We start from the raw sequence: 20,770 nt of genomic DNA on the forward strand, positions 1-20,770 counted from the left end.
AATTTAGCTCAGAAAAATTTAATAAATGATCTGAATTTACTCAGTTTACTAAATGTAAAACCATGATTCAAATTCAGCTGCTAATTCCAAATACCATACTCTTATAATTCACTGTTCTCTTAAAGTACTGGGTCACTTTTTTGAGTTTCAGTTAGGTTTTGTTTCTTTTAAGGGTTGAACCCTTCGGGTAAAAGCTCATTGTTCAATGAACAAAGTATAATTCAACTTTTTAGGGAACTCCTCCCAGAATGGAGTATTAGCAATATTTAGCCACTGTTTTAGACTGTGGGCCTTTGGGTTGCAACAGTGATATGGAAGATTATACCCTTTTGCTTTGTTATTTCCTGTTTTTTATTTAGCCAAGATATAAAACATTTGTTCAGTGTATAACCTGAAAAAAATTAACCAACTGAGTCAATGTAAAAAGCAGAAAACACACCTGGCTAAAATCCAAAATCATTATTGCAAAATTCAGACTTAAATTGAAGAAAGTAGAGAAAACCACTAGGCCATTCAGGTATGACCTAAATCAAATCCCTTACAATTATACAGTGAAAGTGACAAATAAGACTCAAGGGATTAGATCTGATAGACAGAGAACTATGGAAGGAGGTTCATAACATTGTACAGGAGGCATTGAACAAAACCATCCCAAGAAAAAGATATGCAAAAAGGCAAAATGGTTGTCTGAGGAGGCCTTACAAATTGCTGAAAAAAGAAGAGAAGCAAAAGGCAAAGTAGAAAAGGAAAGATATACCCATTTGAATGCAGAGTTCCAAAGAATAGCAAGGAGAGATAAGAAAGTTTTCCTCAGTGATCAGTGCAAAGAAAATAGAGGAAAACCATAGAATGGGAAAGACTAGAGATCTCTTCAAGAAAATTAGAGATATCAAGGGAACATTTCATGCAAAGATAGGCACAATAAAGCACAGAAGTAGAAGAGGTGAAGAAGAGGTGGCAAGAATACACAGAAGAACTATACAAAAAAGATCTTAATGACCCAGATAAACATGATGGTGTGATCACTCACCTAGAGGCAGACATCCTGGAGTGTGAAGTCAAGTAGGCCTTAGGAAGCATCACTACCAACAAAGCTGGTGGAAGTGATGGAATTCCAGCTGAGTTATTTCAAATGCTAAAAGATGATGCTGTTAAAGTACTGCACTTAATATGCCAACAAATTTGGAAAACTCAGCATTGGTCAGAGGACTGGAAAAGGTCAGTTTTCATTCCAATACAAAAGAAGGGTAATGCCAAAGAATGTTCAAACTATTGTACAATTGCACTCATTTCACATGCTAAGCAAGGTCATGCTCAAAATCCTCCAAGCTAGGCTTCAACAGTACATGAACCAAGAACTTCTGGCTGTACAAGTTGGATTTAGAAAAGGCAGAGGAACCAGAGATCAAATTGCCAAGATCAGCTGGATCATAGAAAAAGCAAGAGAGTTCCAGAAAAACATCTAATTCTGCTTCACTGACTATGCTAAAGCCTTTGACTGCGTCGATCACAACAAACTGTGGAAAATTCTGAAAGAGATTGAAATACCAGACCACCTTGCCTACCTACTGAGAAACCTGTATGCAGGTCAAGAAGCAATAGTTAGAACCGAACATGGAACAACAGACTGGTTCCAAATTGGGAAAGGAGTCCATCAAGGCTGTATACTGTCACCCTGCTTATTTAACTTATATGTAGAGCAAGCACATCATGAGAAATGCTAGGCTGGATGAAGCACAAGCTGGAATCAAGACTGCCGGGAGAAATATCAATAACCTCAGATATGCAGGTGGCACCACTCTAATCACAGAAAGCAAAGAGGATCTAAAGAGCCTCTTGATGAAGGTGAAAGAGGAGAGTGAAAAAGCTGGCTTAAAACTCAACATTAAAAAAACTAAGGGCCATGGCATATGGTCCCATCACTTCATGGCATACAGATGGGGAAACAATGGAAACAATGACAGACTTTATTTTCTTGGGCTCCAAAATCACTGCAGATGGTGACTGCAGCCATGAAATTAAAAGACGCTTGGTCCTTGGAAGAAAGGCTATGACAAACCTAGACAGCATATTAAAAGCAGAGACACGACTTGGCTGACACCGGTCCATGTAGTCAAAGCTACGGTTTTTCCAGCAGTCCTGTATGGATGTGAGATTTGGGCCATAAGAAGGCTGAGTGCTGAAGAACTGATGCTTTTGAATTGTGGTGTGGAGAAGACTCTTGAGAGTCCCTTGAACTGCAAGGAGATCCAACCAGTCAATCATAAAGGAAAGCAGCCCTGAATATTTACAGGAAGGACTACTGCTGAAGCTGAAGCTCCAATACTTTGGCCAGCTCATGAGAAGAGCCTACTCAATGGAAAAGACCCTGATGCTTGGAAAAACAGCATGCAGGAGATGGGGACAACAGCGGATGAGATGGTTGGATGGCATCACCAATTCAATGGACATGAGTTTGAGCAAACTCTGGGAGACAGAGCAGGACAGGGAAGCCTGGCGTGCTGCAGTCCATGAGGTCACAAAGAGTCAGGACCGAGGGACTGAACAACAGCAATGCAAGATGTTAACAGCAGGGGAAACTGAGCAAAGGAGAAAGGGGTATATAAGAGCTTTCTGCACTATCGGCTTAATCGTCTGTGAACCTAAAACTGCTCTAACAAAACCAAGTCTATTATCGTTTTAAAAAGGAAAATAAATTTAAAAAACAGTTAGTGAGGTTGGTTTTCAAACTGGTCAATGGAAGAGTTAATGTAATATTTAATGAGCTTAAGTACAGAAAGAATCTAATCAAAGGGAACCATCCTACAGTGCTGGTGGGAATGTAAATTGGTGCAGCCATTACAGAAAAAGCAATATAGAGGTTCCTCAAGAGGCTTAGGAGGAGACAGTGGCGGCCCACGCCAGTGTTCTCGCCCAGAGAATCCCAGGGACGGGGGAGCCTGGGGGGCTGCGGTCCATGGGGCCGCGAAGGGTCGGACACGACTGAGTGTCTTCACTTTCACTTTTCACTTTCACGCGTTGGAGAAGGAAATGGCAACCCACTCCAGTGTTCTTGCCTGGAGAATCCCAGGGACGGGGGAGCCTGGTGGGCTGCCGTCTACGGGGTCGCAAAGAGTCAGACACGACTGAAGCGACTTAGCAGCAGCAGCAGCAGCCACAGCAAGAAGCTAAAAATAGAGTTGCCATATGATCCAGAAATCCCACACCTGGGCATATATCTGGACAAAAGTAATTCAAAGAGGTCCATGCATCCCTATGTTCACAGCAGCACTATTTACAATAGCTAAAACCCAGAAAAAAACTAAATGTCCACTGACAGATGAATACATAAAGAAGATGTGCCATAGATCGCACAATGGAATACTGGTAGGCCATAAAAGGAGTGGAATTATGCCATTCGCAGCAACATGGATGGACCTAGAGATTATCATACTAAATGAAGTCAGAAAGAGAAAGACAAATACTACATCGTATCACTTATATGTATAACCTACAATATGACACAAATAAACTTACCTATCAAATAGAAACAGATTTGTAGACAGTGGCTGCAGGGGAGGAGCAGGAGGAATGGATTGGGAATTTGGGATTAGCAGATGCAAACTATTACATATAGAATGGATAAACCAAAAGGCCTTACTGTATAACCTAGGGAGCTATATTCAACAACCTGTAATAAACCATAATGGAAAAAATATGAAAAAGAGTGTGTGTGTGTGTGTGTGTGTGTGTAAAACTGAATCACTTTGCTGTGCACCAGAAACTAACACACTGTAAATCAACTATACTTCAATAAAATAAAAACTTTATTAAATTACTTTACTAAAAAAGAAAGACTTTAACCAAATTACTGTTTAATTGCTGATCAGAACTGTCTACCATGAGACCATACCAGAAGCTATGACCCTCATGCAGTTAGGAGTAACATTTGAAAGAAAGTCTACACCAATGTAACCAAGGGCAGATAGAGGTAAGGAAGGTAATGCTACATAATTTTAAAACCAGTGACTTCCTCAGGTCTTGATTTATTTTCATGAAACTTATTCTATCTGAACTTTTAAACTTCATCAAGGTTTTGTTCAAATGATAAAAGCAGATTATGATGCCCATAGAGAAATAAAGGTAGAAATAATTATTTATATCAATCCAACCTGTACTAGCCAGAGCTTTTGCAGAGGAGACAGGTTTCCCTACATTTTGCTACTTATGCCTCATATCCTTTCATTCTACATTTCTGTGCAAGCTACCCTTCTGCATCATATTTGTTTTCACACAGTGCTCAGAATCCTTCAATCTGACCTTTCCATGACCAGCAGAAGGAGACCAGGGAGACTAGAGCACTCCCAAACCTGAGTTTTCATGTCTAGAATTCTATTTCTAATTTTATAGAGCTGGTATTCATATATCAACAAAAAGAAATTTAAAAATAAAATTATGCTTTGAATCCTTAGACAGGGTATAGTGAGGGAGATGAGTTAAATTCAGTCTAACTGTTCTGTGGAACACAGACTCCAAGAAAACAGGCTCTATCAAGACTCAAGTTTGATGATATCAAATGCAGTACTCTTTTCATAAAAGTATGCAATCTTGACATGATTGCCTCGCAGACATCTTATCTTTTTATGTAAGGAGTGAGAATGTCTTGTAACAGCTGACTCCATAACTACACCTCTGGAGTCTGCCATTCCAGTATGCAAAAGCCAGAACCTGGGCTCTATTTTAGTAAGTATGTGTTTAAATTTTAACATAATAATCATAGAAAATTTAACAGAAGCAGCAGCAGGAGGAGGGGCAGGAGAGGCTGGAGGATGAATGAAGATGAAAACGAAAGGAAGGAGAGAGAGGGAGAGAGAAGAGGAGGAAAAAAAGAAAACTCATCTACAACCTCAGTACCCTGAGGTAAGAAATATAAGTACTTTAACATCCTGGGTGATTTGTAATGTTCTTCACACTCTTGTAACTTGCCTTTTTCTATTTAACATCTTTTTATGGGAGGCAGTGTAGGCAGTGACAGAAGTTGGCAGGAACTGCATAGGTAGTGGACAGGAGCATAAACTCCAGAATTAGCCTGCCTGGTTCACATCATGGCCCAGCTCCTCATTAGCTGTGTGACCCTGAGCAGCCTACTCGACCTCTCTGTTACCTCAGTTTCCCATCCACAAAATGAAGATAATAATAGTAACTACTTCATAGAGTCCATCATGAGGATTCAGTGGCTTTACATAGCTACTTACATCCACTTATAAAAGTGCCTGGCACAAAGTACACTCTATATCGAGGGGAAGTAAACTTTTTCAGCAAAGAACCAGATAGTAAAAACTGTAGGCTCTGCAAGATCGTATAGTTTCTATCACAACTCTTCAATATAGCCCAAAAGCAGTCATGAATTAATGAGCTGACTGGGTTCCAATTAAACTTTATGAAGACTGTGCTTGAATTTCATATAATTTTCACATCATGAAATCTTCTTTAGATGATGTCAACCATTAAAAAATGTAAAAACTATTTTAGATGGGTAGTTGGCTGGGTATCTGGGCCAAAGTTTACCGACCCCTGTTCTGTATAATTTGCAGATATTATTATGTCTCTAATATCTTTCTATGAATTATTTTTAATAGCTGCATAGAACAATTATAGCTAATTGTTAGGATGACCTAAAATTTACTTAGTCCCCTATGACTAGAATTTAGGTTATTTCCAGTGTTCATTACTATAAGCCATTCTCCAATGATTATCCATGCAAAACTTTTGTGTGCATTTACGATTAAACCTACATCTTAAACTGCATGTAGCGGTAGCTACCAAAATCGCTAGCAGTGCATCTACAAAGAAGCAGACTCTGAAGAAGTAGCCCTGAAAATAAATTTTGGATAGATACAGCAAATTTCAAACATATTAGAGAAGGAGGTCTATAAGTAGAATATGTAGCCATACACACAGAACTTGCTCTGTATTACATACTAAGCCTTTTATGCATATTAAATCAGTTGGTCTTCCAAACAGTCCTGAGACAGGTGCAATCATCATCATCATCATCCCCTAGGTATAAAAGAGGAAACTGAGGCACAGAAAAGCTAAGTAACTTCCCCAAGGCCATACAGCTGGCTGGTGGTAGAGGCAGGATTCAAACCTGGTCTTTGCGGCACTCTGAGCCATGTTCTTGAAGAAGATGCGGCACTGCTTCTCCACTAGAGACAGCTGGCAAGGGTCCACACCCAAGTAGTCACTTTAAAATGTACCCGTGGTCTTTGGAGCATGTTTGGCACACATGAAAGACCTCACACTTTAATAATCGGCACAAACTCTGTCAGTCAATGGAACACTTGGGGTGGAAACTGTGAATGCCCAGCTAATATTCCCCTTTTGTCCTCCAACTCCTCCCCTGTACCTATTTTTCATTAATATGCCTAGCATTTCTTACCCCAAACAGTTGTCCTCTATAAACAGTAAAGACTGATTGGGGCATACTTTCATTACCTGGCTTTTCAAATTAGGGGTCCCGAATCTGCCAAATTCAGGCGGCAAATTCGGGTGGAGCTTCGCCTACAGTGGAGGCCAGGCGTTGCCACGGAAATGTAAATTTCAGATCAGTACCTTCTTTCGATGGAAACAAAACAGTGGCTGGTGTCGAAATCTCCCGCGTGGCCCCCCAAGCAGCAGCAGGGCCGGCTCCCTCGAGGGCGCCATCCCGCGTCCGCGACGGTGGGGACCAAACCCCCAGCTCCGCCTCCAGGCTCAGACTCCAGAGTTGTGCGCTCTCCAGGTCCTTCCGCCTTGTGCTCAGATGCGAGCGACTATCCCAGAAAGGAGTTATGCGACTTTGTGGGGAAATGATTCTAGTTTTCATTTCTTCTCCTGATTCTTCTCCCTCCTGGGACCCGACCGCTTCGAGTTATCCCCATGAGGATGAACAACCTACGCCGCTGGCCCCAAGATGTTGCCCGCCCCTCACTCGTGCCCAAACAAGGGCAGAACCCAGAAAGAGAGAGGAAACCAGAAAAGAAAAAGCGGGTGTTTCAAACAGACCACACTTGTGCCGACGCGGCAGCGGAGTTGCAAGAGCCGAGAAGGGAATCCTGGCCGAGGCCGGGGACTCCGCCCGCCGGGGGGCGCAGGGACGCCGGGCGCGTGCGCGGTGCGGCCCCAACCCCAGCCGCAGCTGCCGCGATGCCTATTTTAGTCAAAGCCGCTGCCGGCGCCGGACCCGGCACCCAAGGAGCAGCATCTCAGCCCGGGATCGGCTGAGGTTTTCGCGTCGCGCGCCCGTCGGGTGGCCAAGTCTGTGTCCCCCTCGGCCGCCGCTGCTGCCCCAAACTTTGGCCAGCGCCGCCCGGGCTCCGCGCCAGGGACGAGCCAGGTAAGGAGCGAGAGGAACAGCTGCCTCGGGCTCCCCCAGGGCGCCGGGTTATTTGCAGGCTCGCGCTCTCTAGGCTAAATCGGGAAGTGAAAGTTAGATCCCTGCACCGCTGGGAGCAACTTTGTCCTCACGGGCGGTGGCTGCGGGATCTCCGTGCCCCGGACCACTGGGAACCCCGCCCTCTCCTCTCTGGCCGCGCCCTCGTGGGGTTCCCTGTCCTTGGAAGCCGCCCTTCACCCGGGGTCTGGACAGCACGCTCACAAACCTGCCACTCGAGTCTGGCAATGCCAGCGTCCTCGGGTGCCCTGGCCCCATCGGGTGCCCGGTCCCGCGGTCTGCTGCCCGTAAGCCCTGGGTGAGCTCAGCCTCTCCACTCCCCGCCACGCTCCCTGGGCTCCCCACCCGCGAACCCAGTACCGCTCTTCCTCACCCCCTGTAGGGCCTCCGGGTCCCACGCGTAGGCAGCGCGCAGCCGGGCGCACCGTGTCGCCCGCCCTGGAGTGCCGCTGGGAATGCGAGGTGAGTCAGGGCGCTCACTGCACACCCCTTGGGCCCGAGAGCTTCGGACCAAGAAGAGTTGATATGGCCTTTCCTCTTTGAGGAGCGAGGTGAGCCGGGCGCCTGGGGAGTGCAGATGGATAGGGGACCGGTGATCCACCCGCGCCCTCTCTCCATCGTTTTCGGAGGCTTTGGGAAACCGATTGTCGGCCAGACAAGTCCCAGAAACTGCTGGCTTTTGAAGCAGGAGTAAGTGCGAAAAGACTTAGTAACATAACGCCCTTTACCATTCCGAAAATAAACAAAGGTTCAGTTAGGATTATGGAATGAATTGAGCCAGCCTAGGAGCACAACTTTTGCTCATTGTTGTAACCTTTTACATTTCTGCAGTTTGGCAAAAGATTAAGCTTAGTTTCACCATCTAGCTACTGATCCCTGCACACACCTATTTGAAAACCAACAGATCAACAGGACTTTACTAGAAGAGGGAATTTAAGAAATTAGACTCCAAGGAAACTAATACAAGAAAGAAAATTCCTCTTGATTTAGTCAGAATTAATGTGAATGCTTATCATTTTACCAGTCTAACCTCTCTCCGTTAGACCCGTGCATTCTCTGCTTAAGGATAATTCAGTGTAAGCCACATGAATCCATTAGGTAGTAGTCAAAAGAAATTGAAACCGGCAAGATCCTATCAATATTTGCTGACAGTAGATCACTGGCATTTCAAAATAGACATATAGATAAGTATACACAGGTAAATAGTAGACCTATAGATAAATAGTAGACATATAAATATACAAGTCAAATGAATCGTATGTTAATAACTATATAGTTATTAAGTTATTAACTATATATTTAATAAGGTGTGCTACATCAAAATATGTTATAGGATTAACTCACCTTTTAAAAATCCATGTTACTGTGTCCTTGGTTCTTGGGTTAGTAGATCATAGTTTTCCTGTCATTTTTCTTGACCATAAATTGATACTTTTATTTCCACTTAGAGAACTTTTAAAAGCCTGAAATTGAATTACAGTGGATTAATTGACAATACAGGTATAATCATGTGGATGTGAGAGAGAATGTGTATTAATTAACTGTGTAAATCTCTATTAGAGCCACAGGCTATTAAAACTTGAAAAGGTTTCGATGACCATCTAGTCCAGTTGTCTCAATTCCCAGGAAGAAACCCACCCAAAGAGCAGAAGTGACTTTCTCTTACTTAGGTTGGCTTTCCTGGAGCTTATAGTACAGAACCTGACTCTCAACCTTGGGAAGGCTTGGCACTCTTCTGCCGTTACTACTAGGCTTGGGGAGACTGAAAGGTAATTTCTAAAAGTGTTTGTCATTTTTGTGTACCTTATGTATGGCTTTCACCTCTGCCTCTGGCATTCTCTACAGAGACTAGGCTTGGATATACCTAGATGAATATGACATAGTCTGTCTTGTAGGGAACATAGGGTAATTTGAGGAACAAATGGGACAATGGAAATGAAAACACATTCTAAAATGCAGTAGAAATGGCAGTTAATTTTAGCTTATATGATACTAATGCATAGGCAGAGGACATTTAATATAATTCTCCCTCTTGAAAAAATTGTGAGATTAATTCTGATTTGGTTCTTGATTCCACCATCTTAATAAGCTTATATTTTTATTGATTCAAACATTTATTTTTTTTAATTTAAATTTATTTATTTTAATTGGAGGTTAATTACTTTACAATATTGTATTGGTTTTGCCATAGATCAACATGAATCTGGCACGGGTGTACACGTGTTCCCAATCCTGAACCCCCCTCCCACCTCCCTCCCTGTACCATCGCTCTGGGTCATCCCAGTGCACCAGCCCCAAGCATCCTGTATCCTGCATCGAACCTAGACTGGCGATTCGTTTCTTATACGATATTATACATGTTTCAGTGCCATTCTCTCAAATCATCCCTCCCTCTCCCTGGAAAGTAGAGGATTAAGAGGTATAAGCTATTGTAAATAAAATAAGCTACAAGTATATATTATACAACAACACAGAACTATAGCCAGTATTTTATAACTATAAATGGAGAATAACCTTTAAAAATTGTGAATCACTGTATCATACGCTTGTAACATATAATATTGTACATCAAGTATATGTCAATTAAAAAGTAGTTGAATTTTTATTATTTCTTTCCTTTTTTTCAGCAAATCAATATCTAAGTCAACTATTTCTTATATGTATGAACTGTTTTAGAACTATGAGACGAGATCTTTGACTTGTTTATTTACTGTTTGTAAATTTAGGCATGCATATTTTTCTATTATCTTAAGAGATGTGGAATTCTTTCACATTAATGTATTAATAACATCCTTGAAAAACGGCCAACCTGATACCAATTCATTCTGCCACCTGAAACCTTTACTTCAGTATGATGAAAGAAATGGAAACATATGGCTTATTGTGTGAACTTATTGGAAGGAAATTCATATTTTTAAATGAAATTTTTAATATGTTTTGGGTCTCCATTTGGAATTCTTTCCCTGAAACATAATAATTCACTTATTCTGTAAATCTACATAGTTTTTGTCAGGGACCAATTTGTATAATTAATAATAGTATTTTTAAAGTACCAGAGAAGACTGATCGTAGTGGCATTTTGTGTTAAGGTTTATGTAAACATGTGCAAAGTGTATTTTATTTGAAATGTATTTACTACTGATTCTAATATTAAATAGTCGAATGCATACTCATGACCCCTCCTACATATAAAGAACCTGGAAGTTTATTACTTTTCAATTTGTGAGATCTTTCTAACCAGAATTTTTATGAGAAAGAAAGTAAATTTTTAAATTAGAAGGTTAAAGGAGTAAATGTTAACTCTCTGTATATATAAATGACTACAGTAATATAGTTATTATGTGTGTATATGTTAATGTCTTCTTCATGGAGCACAGCCTTATCATGGCGAAGGTGCTTGTGTAACTCAGTGAAGCTATTAGCCATGCTGTGCAGGGCCACTAAAGTTAACTGGTTCTATGAAGACCTACAACGCTTAGAACTAACACCAAAAAAAAAATGTCCTTTTCATCATAGGGGATTGGAATGCAAAAGTAAGAAGTCGAGATATCTGGAATAACAGGCATGTTTGGCCTTGGAGTACAAAATGAAGCAGGGCAAAAGTTAACAGGGTTTTGTCAGGAGGACATGCTAGTCAGAGCAAACACCCTTTTCCAACAACCCAAGGGAGGACTCTACACATGGACATCACCAGATGGTCAATACCAAAATCAGACTGATTATGTTCTTTGCAGTCAAAGATGGAGATGCTGTATATATTCAGCAAAAACAAGACCTAGAGCTGACTGTTGCTCAGATCATGGGCTCCCTATTGCAAAATTCAGGCTTCAGCTGAAGCAAGTAGGCAAAACCATTAGGCCATTCAGATATGACCTAAATCAAATCCCTTATGATTATACAGTGGAAGTGACAAATAGATTCAAGGGATTAGGTCTGGTAGAGAGAGTGCCTGAAGAGCTATGGATGGAGGTTCATAACATTGTACAGGAGGCAGGGACCAAAACCATCCCAAAGAAAGAGAAATACAAGATGGCAAAGTGGTATTCTGAGGAGGCTTTTCAAACAGCTGAGGAAAGAAGAGGAGCAAAAGGCAAAGGAGAAAGGGAAAGATATACCCAACTGAATGCAGAGTTCCAGAGAATAGCAAAGCAAGATAAAAAAAAAAAAAGTCTTCTTAAATGAACAATGCAGAGAAATAGAGGAAAACAGAATAAGAGAGACTAGAGATCTCAAGAAAATTGGAGATATTAAGGGAACATTTCATGCAAGTTCAGTTCAGTCACTCAGTCATGTCCAACTCTTTGCAACCCCATGGACTGCAGCTCGCCAGGCTTCCCTGTCCATCACCAACTCCTGGAGCTTGCTCAGACTCATGTCCATCAAGTCAGTTATGCCATCCAACCATCTCATCATCTCTTGTCCCCTTCTCCTTCTGCCTTCAATTTTGCCCAGCATTAGGGTCGTTTCCAGTGAGTCAGTTCTTTGTATCAGGTGGCCAAAGTATTGGAGCTTCAGCTTCTGTATCAGTCCTTCCAATAAATATTCAGGACATGGAACAACAGACTGGTTCCAAATAGGAAAAGGAGTATGTCAAGGCTATATATTGTCACCCTGCTTATTTAACTTATATGCAGAGTACATCATGAGAAATGCTGGGCTGGAGGAAGCACAAGCTGGAATCAAGATTGCCGGGAGAAATATCAATAACCCTCAGATATGCAGATGACACCACCCTTATGGCAGAAAGTGAAGAAGAACTAAAGGGCCTCTTGCTGAAAGTGAAAGAGGAGAGTAAAAAAGTTGGCTTAAAGCTCAACATTCAGAAAACGAAGATCATGGCATCCGGTCCCATCACTTCATGGGAAATAGATTGAGAAACAGTGGAAACAGTGTCAGACTTTATTTTTGGGGTTTCCAAAATCACTGCAAATGGTGATTGCAGCCATGAAATTAAAAGACACTTACTCCTTGGAAGGAAAGTTATGACCAACCTAGACAGCATATTGAAAAGCAGAAACATTATTTTGTCAGCAAAGGTCCATCTAGTCAAGGCTATGGTTTTTCCAGTGGTCATGTATGGATGTGAAAGTTGGACTGTAAAGAAAGCTGAGTGCTGAAGAATTGATGCTTTTGAACTGTGGTGTTGGAGAAGACTGGAGAGTCCCTTGGATTGCAAAGAGATCCAACCAGTCCATTCTAAAGGAGATCAGTCCTGGGTGTTCATTCGAAGGACTGATGCTGAAGCTGAAACTCATGAGAAGAGTTGATTCATTTGAAAAGACCCTGATGCTGGGAAAGATTGAGGGCAGGAGGAGAAGGGGATGACAGAGGATGAGATTGTTAGATGGCATCACCGACACAATGGACATGGGTTTGGGTGGACTCTGGGAGTTGCTGATGCACAGGGAGGCCTGGTGTGCTGTGGTTCATGGGGTTGCAAAAACAGACACTGAAATGAATTTCCTTTAGGACTGACTGGGGACTCTCAAGAGTCTCCTCCAACACCACAGTTCAAAAGCATCAATTCTTTGGTGCTCAGTTTTCTTTATGGTTCAACTCTCACATCTATACATGACCACTGGAAAAACTATACCTTTGACTAGATGGATCTTTGTTGGCAAAGTAATGACTCTGTTTTTTAATATACTGTCTAGGTTGGTCATAGCTTTTCTTTCAAGGAGTAACAGTTTTTTGATATCATGGCTGCAGTCCCATCTGCAATGATTTTGGAACCCAAGAAAATGAAGTCTATCACTGTTTCCATTGTTTCTCCATCTATTTGCCATGGAATGATGGAACCGGATGCCATGATCTTAGTTTTCTGAATGTTGAGTTTTAAGCCAGCTTTTTCACTCTCTCTTTAGTTTCATCAAGAGGCTCTTTAGTGCCTTTCACTTTCTGCCATAAGGGTGATGTCATTTGCATATCTGAGTTTATTGATATTTCTCCCGGCAATCTTGATTCCAGCTTTCATGCAATGGTGGGCACAATAAAGGACTGAAATGGTAAGGACCTAACAGAAGCAGAAAAGATTAAAAAGAGGTGGCAAGAATACACAGAAGAACATTACAGAAAAGGTCTTAATGACTTGGATAACCACAGTGGTGTGGTGACTCACTTAAAGCCAGACATCCTAGAATGTGATGTCAACTCTATACAAAGCATTACTACAAACAAAGCTAGTGGAGGTGACAGGTTTTCAGCTGAGTTATTTAAATCCTAAAAGATAGTGCTATTAAAGTGCTCTACTCAGTATTTCATCAATTTTTAAAAACTCAGCAGTGGTCACAGGACAGGTAAAGGTCAGTTTTCATTCCAAACCCAAAGAAGGGCAATGCCAAAGAATGTTTGGGCTTCCCTTGTGGCTCAGACGGTAAAGAATCCACCTGCAGTGCGGGAAACCTGGGTTTGACCCCTGGGTTGGGAATATCCCCTGGAGGAGGGCATGGTAACCTATTTCGGTATTCTTGCCTGGAGATTCCCCATGCACAGAGGAGCCTGGTGGGCTACAGTCCATGGGATTGCAGAGTCGAACACGGCTGAGTGACTAAGCACAGCACAGCAAAGAATGTTCAAACTATTGTACAGTCGCATTCATTTCACATGTTCACAAGGCTATACTCAAAATTCTTCAAGCTAGGCTTCTGCAGTATGTGAACCAAGAACTTCTAGATATACAAGCTGGGTTTCAAAGAGGCAGAGGAACCAGAGCTCAAATTGCCAACATTCACTGGAATCATGGTGAAAGCAAGGGCGTTCCAGAAAAACATCTACTTTTGCTTCATTGACTACACTAAAGCCTTTGACTGTATGGATGACAACAAACTGTGGAAAATTCTTCAAAAGATGGGAATACTAGACCACCTGCCCTGTCTCCTGAGAAACCTGTATGCAGCTGAAGAAGCAACAGTTAGAACCAGACATGGTTCAAATTTGGGAAAGGAGTACATCAAGGCTGCGTATTGTCACCCTGCTTATTTAACTTATATGCAAAGTACATCATATGAAACACCAGGCTGAATGAATCACAGGCTGGAATTAAGATTGCCAGGAGAAATATCAACAACCTCAGAAATATCAACAATCTGCAGATGGTATGACTCTAATGGCAGAAAATATGGAGGAAGTAAACAGCCTCATGATGAGGGTGAAAGAGAAGAGTGAAAAAGCAGGCTTAAAATTCAACATTCAAAAAACGAACATCATGGCATCTGGTTCCATAACTTCATGGCAAATAGAGGCAGAAAAGTGGAAGCAGTGACAGGTCTTATTTTCTTGGGCTCCAAAATCACTGCAGATTGTGACTGCAGCCATGAAATTAAAAGATGCTTGCTCCTTGGAAGGAAAGCTATGATAAACCTAGACAGTGTATTAAAAAAAAGAGATATCACATTGCGGACAAAGGTCCATCTAGTCAAAGCTATGGTTTTTCCAGTAGTCATGTATGGATGTGAGAGTTGATCCATGAAGAAGGCTGAGCACCAAAGAATTGATGATATTGAATTGTGGTGCTGGAGAAGACTCTTGAGAGTCTCTTGGTCTGCAAGGAGATCAAAGCTGGCCATCTTAAAGGAAATCAACCCTGAATATTCATTGGAAGGACTGATACTGAAGCTGGATCTCCAATACTTTGGCCACCTGATGGGAAGCACTGACTCACTGGAAAAGACCCTGATGCTGGGAAAGACTGAAGGCAAAAGGAGAAGGGGGCAGTAGAGGATGAGCTGGTTAGACAGCATTACCGACTCAATGGACGTGAATTTGAGCAAACCCAGAAGTGACTCAGGAGCAGCAGCAGCAGGAGAGAGTAGAGGACAGAGGAGACTGGAGTGCTACAGTGCAAGGGGTCACAAAGAGTTAGACATGACTTAGTGACTGAACAACAATATGATAATGCAGTCTATACGTATATATGGTACAGTGATTAACAACGGCATCAGCGGTGAAGAATCCACCTGCCAATGCAGGAGATGCAAAAAGTGCAGGTTTGATCCCTAGGTCGGGATCAAACACCTGGAGTAGGAAATATCATGCTACTCCCATTTTCTTGCCTGGAAAATTACCTGGGCATAGGAGCCTGACAGGCTGCAGTCCATGGGGTTACAAAGAGTCAGACATGACTTAGTGACTAATCAACAACAAAACATCCTAAGCCTTCAAATAGTAAATAACAAGGTGTTAATTTTTCAAAGTATTCAGAAAACCCATTTTCTAGTCATTTTTCCTGCGTTTGGATTCAGTGTCTCTAATGGCAGCATAATAGAAAACTATATTAAATAACTTTTAAATTGTGGTTTATGAATATTGGTGATTGTTTATAGGCTAGTTAAATCCCTCCTTCCTCTTTACCCCACCAAGTATGTTTAGATGCAAACGTATTAATAGATAAATGTTTCGATATGTATAGGTATATACATCAGGGAATAGTTATGCAGTAGCCTAAGTATTTTATATATTTCATCATAAAGTCAGTGAAGTATTATCGTCATTAACAGATAAGAAAATGGATACACTTAATATGTGACAGAGTGGGAATTTGAACCTAGGTCTGTCTAATTCATAAGCACCAGACAAGTCTATTTACCAACATCTAGTTCACAGAAATAATTTTGGTAAAATATAATACCCGTAGGGGTAGGTGATAAGATACAGCTGTCATTTTTTGACTGTCCTTTCATTTTTTCATTTTTACAGGAATTTTCAAGATGAATTATACCATGTCTAGCCCACTGGCAGAAGCAACTGCAATAAGTTTTACACCTGAGTTAGAAAGAATCCTACCTGTGCCTTCCAATGAGACCACTTGTGAAAACTGGAGAGAGATACATCATCTAGTTTTTCATGTAGCAAATATTTTTTTCGCAATTGGATTGGTTATTCCAACTACACTTCACCTTCATATGATACTTCTTAGGGGGCTGTTAGCTGTAGGTAAGATACTTAACTGATGTTATATAAAATTTTTCTATAACTTGCATCTGATGGGCTTTGTATTGGGGAGGGTCTATAGCATACCAAAACTATGAGCCTTCATTAGCAAATTAGCAGTACATCAAGTAAGTTAGAACATAGGCCTTCACCCTTTTGTACTTTAGATAAAGCTAACAACATGTTCATATGTTGTTTAGATTTTCCAGACATCAGAAATCCGTTTGTGAGTAAGAGTGCAAACTTTGGAGCCAGACTGTGTTTTTACAATCCTGGTTCCAGCACTTGCCAACCATTATTAACTGGGGCAATAACCTTTCTATAGCTCAGTTTTCCCAGGTGTCAAATAAGGGTAAAAATAATACCACCTCCTGGGGTTTGAGAATTAGGTGAGTGTTTATGAGTATATGTGTATATGTGATATTTGACTTACAATAGTGCCTGGCATCGGAGAAAGCGATGGCACCCCACTCCAGTACTCTTGCCTGGAAAAATCCCATGGACGGAGGAGCCTGGTGGGCTGCAGTCCATGGGGTCGCCAAGAGTCGGACACGACTGAGCGACTTCACTTTCACTTTTCACTTTCATGCATTGGAGAAGGAACTGGCAAGCCACTCCAGTGTTCTTGCCTGGAGAATCCTAGGGACGGGGGAGCCTGGTGGGCTGCCGTCTCTGGGGTCACACAGAGTCGGACACGACTGAAGTGACTTAGCAGCAGCAGCAGTGCCTGGCATATAGTAAATACTCTATAGTTTCAACTATCATTATTTGAATAGTCGTTTACTTGCTGGGAGCAGTAAAGCAACACTGGGAACAAAAATAGTTGCCCAGACACAATAGTTCAAATAAAATTTTAGGGAGATACTCTGTTAACCCTGATGAAGTAAGTTAAATTAATGCATATCAAAATACTAAAACAGACGGATTTACCATTTTAGCCAGTGATTCTGGACAAGTTACTCTCTGTGTGATTATGTCCCTGGTGATTCATTGATTCAGATGCAGTTTTGAGCATCTGTAAAATGTCAGACAGAAAGTGAACAATGAAGTCTGCATCCTTGAGGAAGACACTCTTTTGGAGGCCAGAGAGAAACAGGTGGGCAGTCACATAGGACACATCAGATGCTGTGATGCAGGTGGGCATTCCAGTGCCAGGGAGAAACAGACAGGGTGATGGGCTCAGCGGGAAAGCAGACCAGGGTGCACTGCAGAGATGGCAGTGGAGCTGGCTTCGGGAAGATGAACAGGATTCCTCTGAGTGTGAGTGTGTGTGGTATCCAGGGCAAAGGAGAGGAGGGGGAGATCCAGCACCTTGAGGGAGGATGAAAAGTAGCTCACTGTGCCTGAAATATACGATAACGACAAGGAAGGGTCAAAGAAAGTGCTGGAAGGATGGCTGGAAGGTAGGGTTCTGTGGCTGTTACCTCTGGGTCAGGTAGGGATTATAGCAGGAGGAACAGAGTATCGAGGGAAGAAATAAAACCACACCCTATAAAAAAGCAAAAGCTAATTATGACTTTTAAGACAGAACTTTGGAGGTGGAACAGACCGAGGGAGATCACCTAGTCCAGCACTGTAGAAACAAAGCAACTGAGGCCTTGGAGAAATCACATGAATCATCCAAGGTTAAGACCAGAGAAAACTAGCCCAACCAGGACTATAATTCGGGTCCTCCAGCTTCCCAGTCAGTCCTTCCATCATGTTACCCCTTCTCCTTTAAGTAATAAGATTTTACATGTCTTCAGTATTTGCTATGGCAACCCACTCCAGTATTCTTGCCTGGGGAATCCCATGAACAGAGGAGCCTGGTGGGCTGCAGTCCACAGGATCGCAGAGTCAGGTGTGACTGAGCGACTTCACTCACTCACTCACTCATTATCTAAAGAACATTAAAATTTTTACACTTTGGGTTATTATTCAGGTGCCCCACATCATTTTAATGAAATTTTAAAATTGCAAGTGAATAACTTTGTAAAAATGGAAGATTTAGTTTTTCTGTGTGTATGTGTGTTGATATATTTGTATTGATAACTGATATGGATAATTTTAAATTTAAAATATATACTGATTCTCCCATCATAAAGCCAATCAAATTTGTGCAGATTTGAAACCAACCAACCAATTTGTGCAAATTTGCACAAGTCTTTTGGAAAACAGTCCTTTAATGTCATCAGAGTCTATAAAGCTTATTCTCTTAGCTCACTGTTGGGTCATCCACCCTAAGCAAGTAGTCACAAGAACAGATACATTTTTATATATAAAGCTGCTTTTATAAAAAATTACAGGGACTTCCCTGGTGGTGCAGTAACTAAGACTCTGCGCTTCCAATGCAAGGGGCTTGGGTTTGATCCCTGGTCAGGGAAATAGATCCTGTATGCCACAACTAAGACCTGAGGCAGCCGAAATAAATAATTTTTTTTTAAATTAGAGCCAAAGTATTTCAGCTGTCCACCAGCAGGGAGATAGTTAGATTATGGTTTATCAGTTACAATCAATTAAAACTATGTATTCAGTTCAGTTCAGTCGCTCAATTGTGTCCGATTCTTTGCGACCCCATGGACTGCAGCACGCCAGGCCTCCTTGTCCATCACCAACTCCCGGAGTTTACCCAAACTCATGTCCATCGAGTCAGTGATGCCATCCAGCCATCTCATCCTCTGTCGTCCCCTTCCCCTCCTGCCCCCAGTCCCTCCCAGCATCAGGGTCTTTTCTAATAAGTCAGCTCTTCGCATGAGGTGGCCAAAGTACTGGAGTTTCAGCTTCAGCATCAGTCCTTCCAATGAACACCCAGGACTGATTTCCTTTAGAATGGACTGGTTGGATCTCTTGCAGTCCGAGAGACTCTCAAGAGTATTCTCCAACACCACAGTTCAAAAGCATCAATTCTTTGGTGCTCAGCTTTCTTTACAGCCCAACTCTCACATCCATACATGACCACAGGAAAAATCATAGCCTTGACTAGACGGACCTTTGTTGGCAAAGTAATGTCTCTGCTTTTTAATATGCTATCTAGATTGGTCATAACTTTCCTTCCAAGGACCAAGCGTCTTTTAATTTCATGGCTGCAATCACCATCTGCAGTGATTTTGGAGCCCCCCAAAATAAAGTCTGACACTGTTTCCACTGTTTCCCCATCTATTTCCCATGAAGTGATATGAAGTGCTTTAATGAAATGAGAAAATCACTGCAATAAGTAAAAAAGTAAGTTTTAAATTGTGGATTCGTTAGGTTTGCCATCAGTTAAAAACACAGAAAAACTGTGAGTCAGTATTAACTATCAACAAGGGCTATCTTTAAGTAGTAGAATTATGAGGTTCTGTTCTCCTTTTAAAAATGATTTTTATACTTTACAAGTTTTCTGCAACAACATGTGGTTTGGTTTGGTAATCAAACAAAAACCAAAATGTAACAAAGTGATATTTGACATGTATTTCCAAGATGTGTTTGGAAATATTTTATATACAGAGGATGACAAATGTATTAAGCTACATACTGAAGCTACAGGACAAGCTTATTAAGCTACAAGACATCTTACATGCCCACCTCGTTGTTCACAGGATGTGCCCTTTATGTCGTCTGGGCCACTCTCTACCGATGTGCCTTGGATATCATGATCTGGAACTCAGTGTTCCTGGGGATCAACATTCTGCATCTTTCATATCTTTTGTACAAGAAAAGACCGGTAATTACTAACAATTAATTAATAAGTAAGAGATTTTAAAGCTAATCAAGTACTTTGTTCATATTTGAGAATGAGCATCTAATATCTTTAGGCCCTTTAATATCATTTTTCTGAAGATGAGACTTTTTGTGTATATATGCCTGAAAATGAAATATTTGAATATCATGAAATTTGTTCCACAAACGAGTTTTTAAAACATTTTTAATCATTAGGGCAATTTAGACATGAAAGAACATGACAGTATTCTCTCTTTTTAGTCATCTAAGCTCATTATTTCTTCTTCTTATTGATATTCAAATGTCATTTGGTAATATCTTTGCTTAGTTATAAAATTAAGTGCTCATAGACAACTTTCAGAACACACTAATGATTTACAAGTAGTTCATGTTATGTTTTATGCTAGTTTTTAAATGTAATAGCTTTTTTTTCCCTATGTCCAAAATACTCATTTAAGGAAATCACCATTTTCAATGAGTTGTAATGAAAACAGTAATATTTAACTTTTTCTTTTCCACTCCAACTTATCTTGCTATGTTTCCTTGGTCATAAGGTAAGGTAAGGTAAGGTGAAGTCGCTTAGTCGTGTCCGACTCTTTGTGACCCCGTGGACTATAACCTACTAGGCTTCTCTGTCCATGGGATTCTCCAAGCAAGAATACTGAAGTGGATTGCCATTTCCTTCTCCAGGGGATCTTCCCAACCCAGGGATCAAACCCGGGTCTCCCGCATTGGAGGCAGATACTTTAA

At 41.3% G+C, this 20,770-nt stretch overlaps 1 protein-coding gene across 2 annotated transcripts in view; it reads left to right on the forward strand.

Annotated features, from left to right (window-relative positions):
- Nucleotides 1–7,235: 7,235 nt before the first annotated feature.
- Nucleotides 7,236–20,770, forward strand: part of BVES (blood vessel epicardial substance) — a 50,847-nt gene continuing 37,312 nt past the window's right edge. Inside the window, exons 1-3 of one of the 2 annotated variants that reach the window (XM_040239110.1) lie at nucleotides 7,236–7,357; nucleotides 16,109–16,345; nucleotides 19,900–20,024. In XM_040239110.1, the coding sequence (XP_040095044.1) occupies nucleotides 16,120–16,345; nucleotides 19,900–20,024 (351 nt within the window). In that variant the 5' untranslated portion in view covers nucleotides 7,236–7,357; nucleotides 16,109–16,119. Of the gene's footprint in view, nucleotides 7,358–9,116; nucleotides 9,184–16,108; nucleotides 16,346–19,899; nucleotides 20,025–20,770 lie in introns of those variants that run through there. The other variant, XM_040239111.1, reaches the window with a different exon arrangement.

This window comes from Oryx dammah, unplaced genomic scaffold (assembly GCF_014754425.2).
Source record: "Oryx dammah isolate SB20612 unplaced genomic scaffold, SCBI_Odam_1.1 HiC_scaffold_4, whole genome shotgun sequence".
In the NCBI taxonomy this organism is placed as follows: domain Eukaryota; kingdom Metazoa; phylum Chordata; class Mammalia; order Artiodactyla; family Bovidae; genus Oryx; species Oryx dammah.